The 9,497-nt window shown below is 39.3% G+C and overlaps 1 protein-coding gene across 1 annotated transcript in view; it reads left to right on the forward strand.

Moving 5' to 3' along the window:
* LOC135557935 (ryanodine receptor 3-like) overlaps nucleotides 1-9,497 on the forward strand; it is a 259,087-nt gene that overhangs the window by 118,599 nt on the left and 130,991 nt on the right. Inside the window, exons 33-35 of the mRNA XM_064991658.1 lie at nucleotides 101-301; nucleotides 411-576; nucleotides 4,988-5,074. Of these exons, the coding sequence (XP_064847730.1) occupies nucleotides 101-301; nucleotides 411-576; nucleotides 4,988-5,074 (454 nt within the window). The remainder of the gene's footprint in view (nucleotides 1-100; nucleotides 302-410; nucleotides 577-4,987; nucleotides 5,075-9,497) is intronic.

The following is a 9,497-nucleotide window of genomic DNA, read 5'->3' on the forward strand; positions in this document are numbered from 1 at the left end:
AATCTATCAGCCAATATAATCATATTTTACACACACACTTATTGTGAACTGGGACCTGATAACATATCGTTGATTTTACGTGGTGCTTTTCCTTTTGCAGTCAGCCTCCAAAGGTCGATGATTATGGCAGCATTACAACGTATTATCACTCAGTGAGGGTGTTTGCTGGCCAGGACCCAGCATCGGTGTGGGTTGGCTGGGTAACCCCTGACTACCATTATCATAGCAAACAATTCAGCCTTAACAAGACACGCACGGTTACCGTAACCCTGGGAGACGAAAGAGGACGCGTCCACGAGAGGCAAGTTCTAGCTTTTTAACTGGAGAGTTGACACCATCCACTCACTCACTCACTCACTCACTCACTCACTCACTCATTCACTCTCTCCCACCCTGTCTGTCCATTCCAGTGTTCGGAGGAGTAACTGCTACATGGTGTGTGCTGGAGATGTTGTCGGCTCCTCCCACTCCTCATCCCGGTCTAACATCGACCTGGAGATTGGCTGTCTCGTTGACCTGGCAACAGGCTTTCTCTCCTTCACAGCCAATGGCAAGGACCTGGCGACCACCTATGAGGTAGGCCTAATACATTCAACATCCAGTTAAAATGACATTACTGTAGGTAGACCTACTGCATTCACCATATATATTACAGAACAGTAGGTAGACCTACTGCATTCACCATATAGATTACAGTACAGTAGGTAGACCAACTGCATTCACCATATAGATTACAGTAGAGTAGGTAGACCTACTGCCTTCACCATATAGATTACAGGACAGTAGGTAGACCTACTGCATTCACCATATAGATTACAGTAGAGTAGGTAGACCTACTGCATTCACCATATAGATTACAGAACAGTAGGTAGACCTACTGCATTCACCATATAGATTACAGTAGAGTAGGTAGACCTACTGCATTCACCATATAGATTACAGTAGAGTAGGTAGACCTACTGCCTTCACCATATAGATTACAGTAGAGTAGGTAGACCTACTGCATTCACCATATAGATTACAGAACAGTAGGTAGACCTACTGCATTCACCATATAGATTACAGTAGAGTAGGTAGACCTACTGCATTCACCATATAGATTACAGTAGAGTAGGTAGACCTACTGCATTCACCATATAGATTACAGTAGAGTAGGTAGACCTACTGCATTCACCATATAGATTACAGTACAGTAGGTAGACCCACTGCATTCTCCATATAGACTACAGTACAGTAAGTAATGCTACCTCATTCACCATATAGATTACAGTAGAGTAGGTAGGCCTACTGCATTCACCATATAGATTACAGTAGAGTAGGTAGATCTACTGCATTCACCATATAGATTACAGTACAGTAGGTAGACCCACTGTATTCTCCATATATACTACAGTACAGTAAGTAATGCTACTGCATTCACCATATAGATTACAGTAGAGTAGGTAGGCCTACTGCATTCACCATATAGATTACAGTAGATTAGGTAGACCTACTGCATTCACCATATAGATTACAGTACAGTAGGTAGACCCACTGCATTCTCCATATAGACTACAGTACAGTAAGTAATGCTACTGCATTCACCATATAGATTACAGTAGAGTAGGTAGGCGTACTGCATTCACCATATAGATTACAGTAGAGTAGGTAGACCTACTGTATTCACCATATAGATTACAGTAGAGTAGGTAGGCCTACTGCGTTCACCATATAGATTACAGTAGAGTAGGTAGACCTACTGCATTCACCATATAGATTACAGTACAGTAGGTAGACATACTGCATTCACCATATAGATTACAGTACAGTAGGTAGACCCACTGTATTCTCCATATAGACTACAGTACAGTAAGTAATGCTACTGCATTCTCCATATAGATTACAGTACAGTAGGTAGGCCTACTGTATTCTCCATATAGACTACAGTACAGTAAGTAATGCTACTGCATTCACCATATAGATTACAGTAGAGTAGGTAGACCTACTGCATTCACCATATAGATTACAGTACAGTAGGTAGACCCACTGTATTCTCCATATAGACTACAGTACAGTAAGTAATGCTACTGCATTCACCATATAGATTACAGTACAGTAGGTAGACATACTGCATTCACCATATAGATTACAGTAGAGTAGGTAGACCTACTGCATTCACCATATAGATTACAGTACAGTAGGTAGACCCACTGTATTCTCCATATAGACTACAGTACAGTAAGTAATGCTACTGCATTCACCATATAGATTACAGTAGAGTAGGTAGGCCTACTGCATTCACCATATAAATTACAGTACAGTAGGTAGGCCTACTGCATTCACCATATAGATTACAGTAGAGTAGGTAGGCCTACTGCATTCACCATATAGATTACAGTACAGTAGGTAGGCCTACTGCATTCACCATATAGATTACAGTAGAGTAGGTAGGCCTACTGCATTCACCATATAGATTACAGTACAGTAGGTAGGCCTACTGCATTCACCATATAGACTACATTACAGTAGGTAGGCCTACTGCATTCACCATATAGATTACAGTACAGTAGGTAGGCCTACTGCATTCACCATATAGATTACAGTACAGTAGGTAGGCCTACTGCATTCACCATATAGACTACAGTACAGTAGGTAGGCCTACTGCATTCACCATATAGACTACAGTACAGTAGGTAGGCCTACTGCATTCACCATATAGATTACAGTACAGTAGGTAGGCCTACTGCATTCACCATATAGATTACAGTACAGTAGGTAGGCCTACTGCATTCACCATATAGACTACAGTACAGTAGGTAGGCCTACTGCATTCACCATATAGATTACAGTAGAGTAGGTAGGCCTACTGCATTCACCATATAGATTACAGTACAGTAGGTAGGCCTACTGCATTCACCATATAGATTACAATAGAGTAGGTAGGCCTACTGCATTCACCATATAGATTACAGTACAGTAGGTAGGCCTACTGCATTCACCATATAGACTACAGTACAGTAGGTAGGCCTACTGCATTCACCATATAGATTACAGTACAGTAGGTAGGCCTACTGCATTCACCATATAGACTACAGTACAGTAGGTAGGCCTACTGCATTCACCATATAGATTACAGTACAGTAGGTAGGCCTACTGCATTCACCATACACATTACACAGTAGGCACATATGCAACTCCGATTCTCAGTTTTTGTCTGGAATTCCATGTAGTCAGGACTTAACGGTTTAGTTCTCACATTGGATTCACGTTAGCTGATAACCCAATTGTGTGGAGTACAAAGTAGAGTCCCAGCCCAGGGACCTCCTCTTCTTCCTCGTGACTGTGAAGTGAATTGGCTATTAAAGGATAGAATAATTGTCCCTCTCTAAGGAAATAAAGTAGGCCTTTACTCTGATGAGAAGCTTTAATCTTCACTCACTACATCACAGGTTCCAGCCACCAGACTCTCTTTCCTTTGTCTCTCTCTCTCTCTCTCTCTCTATTCAAGTGGATTTATTGGCATTGAAGGTGTTGCCAGAGCAAATGTAACAGCGTTCTTCTGTCCCTCTTCCTGCCCTAACCGAGGCTTGAACCACCCTCTGAACACGTCTGCAACAGTCACCCTTAGAAGCATTGTTATTATTGCACCACAAAAGCCGTGGCAAATGCAGAGAAATGGAAACCTCTACTTCAAGGTCTGAGAGAGAGTGACGTCACCAATTGAAATGCCACTGGCGCACACCACTAACTCGCCAGCCATTTCACATAGTTTACGCAAACATATAGACACATCAAATCAATGATGACGCAGATAGATAATAAAATGATAATATTCAATGAGTAATAACTATTAACAGGACAATACAGTCGTGGCCAAAAGTTTGGAGACAAAATATTCTGCAGCTAATTTGGCACAAAAGGGATTTTCCCAATAAATTTTAGCTTTTCTTATTGTCCTTTTTCATTTCAAAATCTTTATTTCTTTTCAATTTTGGGGCGTAATTGCCTGTTTCTTTCTATCTCTTACTATTTTTCTCTCCATATATACTGTATATATATATATATATATATATATATATATATCATTTTCTGTCTGTTGTCTGATGGCTGCCTGGCATTGATACACTGTCTGATTCATGGCCTGGCCCCCTGCTGTCCAAGACTCTGGTTGTGTCCCTAATGGCCCCCTATTCCCTATATAGTGCACTACTTTTGACCAGGCTCTGGTATTGGGAATAGGTTGGCATTTGGGACACAGTGAGTCTCTGCTGATGGCTGGCATTGATACACTGTGTGATGGTCAGATAGGCATCAGAGGGGCAGTTTAAAAAACCAAACTAATCAGTCGGCTGTCTGAATGCAAACCAAGATGGCCCAGACGTCAATGATCTTTTACTCGCCCCCCCCCAGCAGATTTATTTACTTAGAGTGAGAACTGTGTCTGTCCTTCCCCCAACGCCGACCACCAGAGGAAGATGAGTTGTGACGGCTGTGCAATTATCTGCAGGGTATCAAGAAACATCTCTTAAAATACAAAAGTGTGTCCCAAATGAGCCCTGCGGGCCATGGTCGAAAGAAGTGCACTATATAGGGAATAGGGTTCCAATCGGGACAGACCCAGACACATGTTTACCATATAGATGAAATCATACTTAGAATGCTGTGTGTTCCAACTTGACAATTTAGAGGGTTCTAGAACTCAAAGGTGAAAATAACACTAGCATCAATCCCCTGAAGTGTTGTTGAGTATGTGTTCTGGATGGTGAACAGATGGTGAGCATGGTCCTGAAGTCATATCAAGTGTATCGAGTGCAACTCAATTTAGTAACCATACCTTTAGAGTTGATGATGTGTGATTGACTCGAAGCAGGTGGTTGACTTGTTGTCCTTATGTCCTGTATGTCTAGGTGGTTGATATATTGTAATGATGTGATATTTATTGTTGTGTGTCTATAGGCTGTTGATGTTGTTCTTGAGGTAATGATTGGGTGTATATTCTTGTGTTTAGGTGGAGCCCAACACTAAGCTGTTCCCTGCTGTGTTTGTGCGTCCCACCAGCACCAACCTCTTCCAGTTTGAGTTTGTCAAGATCAAGGTTGGTGTCCCCCAGTCTACTATAGCCAGTCTGCAACTTTAGCCAGTCTGCTACTATAGCGAGTCTACTACTATAGCAAGTCTACTACTATAGCAAGTCTACTACTATAGCCAGTCTACTACTATAACCAGTCTACTACTATAGCCAATCTACTACTATAGACAGTCTACTACTATAACCAGTCTACTACTATAGCCAGTCTACTACTACATCCAGTCTGCTACTATAACCAGTCTGCTACTATAACCAGTCTACTACTATATCCATTATACTACTATATCCAGTCTACGACTATAGCCAGTCTACTACTATAGCCAGTCTACTACTATATCCAGTTTACTGTACTACTATAACCAGTCTACTACTATATCCAGTCTACTACTATAGCCAGTCTACTACTATATCCAGTCTACTTTTCTACTATATCCAGTCTACTACTATATCCAGTCTACTGTTCTACTATATCCAGTCTACTGTTCTACTATATCCAGACTACTACTATAACCAGTCTACTACTATATCCAGTCTACTACTATATCCAGTCTACTGTACTACTATATCCAGTCTACTACTATAGCCAGACTACTACTATAACCAGTCTACTACTATATCCAGTCTGCTACTATATCCAGTCTACTACTATATCCAGTCTACTACTATATCCAGTCTACTACTATATCCAGTCTACTGTACTACTATAACCAGTCTACTACTATATCCAGTCTACTACTATATCCAGTCTGCTACTATTGCCAGTCTACTACTATATCCAGTCTACTGTTCTACTATATCCAGTCTACTACTCTATCCAGTCTACTGTTCTACTATATCCAGTCTACTGTACTACTATAACCAGTCTACTACTATATCCAGTCTACCACTATAACCAGTCTACTGTACTACTATATCCAGTCTACTACTATTTCCAGTCTAGTGTACTACTATATCCAGTCTACTACTATAACCAGTCTAGTGTACTACTATATCCAGTCTACTACTATATCCAGTCTACTACTATAACCAGTCTACTGTACTACTATATCCAGTCTACTACTATATCCAGTCTGCTACTATAACCAGTGTACTGTACTACTATAACCAGTCTACTACTATATCCAGTCTACTGTACTACTATAACCAGTCTACTACTATATCCAGTCTACTGTACTACTATAACCAGTCTACTACTATATCCAGTCTACTGTACTACTATATCCAGTCTACAACTATAACCAGTCTACTACTATATCCATTCTACTGTACTACTATAACCAGTCTACTACTATATCCATTCTACTATACTACTATATCCAGTCTACTACTATATCCAGTCTACTGTACTACTATAACCAGTCTACTACAATAACCAGTCTACTACTATAACCAGTCTACTACTATAACCAGTCTACTACTATATCCAGTCTACTGTACTTCTATAACCAGTCTACTACTATATCCAGTCTGCTACTATAGCCAGTCTACTACTATAACCAGTCTACTGTACTACTATAACCAGTCTACTACTATATCCAGTCTACTACTATAGCCAGTCTACTACTATAGCCAGTCTACTGCTATATCCAGTCTACTACTATAGCCAGTCTGCTACTATAACCAGTCTACTACTATAGCCAGTCTACTACTATAGCCAGTCTACTACTATAGCCAGTCTACTACTATAACCAGTCTACTACTATAACCAGTCTACTACTATAACCAGTCTACTACTATATCCAGTCTACTGCAATAGCCAGTCTGCTACTATAACCAGTCTACTACTATAGCCAGTCTACTACTATATCCAGTCTACTACTATATCCAGTTTACTGTACTACTATAACCAGTCTACTACTATATCCAGTCTACTACTATATCCAGTTTACTGTACTACTATAACCAGTCTACTACTATATCCAGTCTACTACTATATCCAGTCTACTACTATAACCAGTCTACTACTATAGCCAGTCTACTAATATAGCCAGACTACTACTATTTCCAGTCTAGTGTACTACTATATCCAGTCTACAACTATAACCAGTCTACTACTATAGCCAGTCTAGTGTACTACTATATCCAGTCTACTACTATAACCAGTCTACTACTATATCCAGTCTACTACTATAACCAGTCTACTACTATAACCAGTCTGCTACTATATCCAGTCTACTACTATATCCAGTCTACTACTATATCCATTCTACTGTACTACTATAACCAGTCTACTACTATATCCATTCTACTATACTACTATAACCAGTCTACTACTATATCCAGTCTACTGTACTACTATAACCAGTCTACTACTATATCCATTCTACTATACTACTATAACCAGTCTACTACTATATCCAGTCTACTGTACTACTATAACCAGTCTACTACTATATCCAGTCTACTACTATATCCATTCTACTGTACTACTATATCCATTCTACTACTATAACCAGTCTACTACTATATCCAGTCTTCTATTATAACCAGTCTACTACTATATCCAGTCTACTGTACTACTATAGCCAGTCTTCTACAATAACCAGTCTACTACTATAACCAGTCTACTACTATAACCAGTCTACTACTATATCCAGTCTACTGTACTACTATATCCAGTCTACTACTATATCCAGTCTACTGTACTACTATAACCAGTCTACTACTATATCCAGTCTACTACTATAGCCAGTCTACTACTATAGCCAGTCTACTACTATAACCAGTCTACTACTATAGCCAGTCTACTACTATATCCAGTCTACTATTATATCCAGTCTACTACTATAGCCAGTCTACTACTATAACCAGTCTACTACTATATCCAGTCTACTGTACTTCTATAACCAGTCTACTACTATATCCAGTCTACTGTACTACTATAACCAGTCTACTACTATATCCAGTCTACTACTATATCCATTCTACTGTACTACTATATCCATTCTACTACTATAACCAGTCTACTGCTATAGCCAGTCTGCTACTTTAACCAGTCTACTACTATATCCAGTCTACTAGTCTGCTACTGTATCATGTCTGTAACTAGCCAGTCTGCTACTTTAACCAGTCTACTACTATAGCCAGTCTACTACTATATCCAGTCTACTACTATATCCAGTTTACTGTACTACTATAACCAGTCTACTACTATAACCAGTCTACTACTATAACCAGTCTACTACTATAACCAGTCTGCTACTATATCCAGTCTGCTACTATAACCAGTCTACTGTACTACTATATCCAGTCTACTACTATAACCAGTCTACTACTATAACCAGTCTACTACTATAACCAGTCTACTACTATATCCAGTCTACTACTATATCCAGTCTACTACTATAACCAGTCTACTACTATAGCCAGTCTACTAATATAGCCAGACTACTACTATTTCCAGTCTAGTGTACTACTATATCCAGTCTACAACTATAACCAGTCTACTACTATAGCCAGTCTAGTGTACTACTATATCCAGTCTACTACTATAACCAGTCTACTACTATATCCAGTCTACTACTATAACCAGTCTGCTACTATATCCAGTCTACTACTATATCCAGTCTACTACTATAACCAGTCTACTACTATAACCAGTCTGCTACTATATCCAGTCTACTACTATATCCAGTCTACTACTATATCCAGTCTACTACTATAACCAGTCTGCTACTATATCCAGTCTACTACTATATCCAGTCTACTACTATAACCAGTCTACTACTATAACCAGTCTACTACTATATCCAGTCTACTACTATATCCAGTCTACTACTATAACCAGTCTGCTACTATATCCAGTCTACTACTATATCCAGTCTACTACTATAACCAGTCTACTACTATAACCAGTCTACTACTATATCCAGTCTACTACTATAGCCAGTCTAGTGTACTACTATATCCAGTCTACTACTATAACCAGTCTGCTACTATATCCAGTCTACTACTATATCCAGTCTACTACTATAACCAGTCTGCTACTATAACCAGTCTGCTACTATATCCAGTCTACTACTATATCCATTCTACTGTACTACTATAACCAGTCTACTACTATAACCAGTCTACTACTATATCCAGTCTACTACTATAACCAGTCTACTACTATATCCAGTCTACTACTATAACCAGTCTACTACTATAACCAGTCTACTACTATATCCAGTCTACTACTATAGCCAGTCTAGTGTACTACTATATCCAGTCTACTACTATAACCAGTCTACTACTATATCCAGTCTACTACTATAACCAGTCTACTACTATATCCAGTCTACTACTATAACCAGTCTACTACTATATCCATTCTACTATACTACTATAACCAGTCTACTACTATATCCAGTCTACTACTATAACCAGTCTACTACTATAACCAGTCTACTACTATAACCAGTCTACTACTATATCCAGTCTACTACTA

The sequence above is a fragment of the Oncorhynchus masou genome, chromosome 16, assembly GCF_036934945.1.
Source record: "Oncorhynchus masou masou isolate Uvic2021 chromosome 16, UVic_Omas_1.1, whole genome shotgun sequence".
NCBI classification, from domain to species: Eukaryota; Metazoa; Chordata; class Actinopteri; order Salmoniformes; family Salmonidae; genus Oncorhynchus; species Oncorhynchus masou.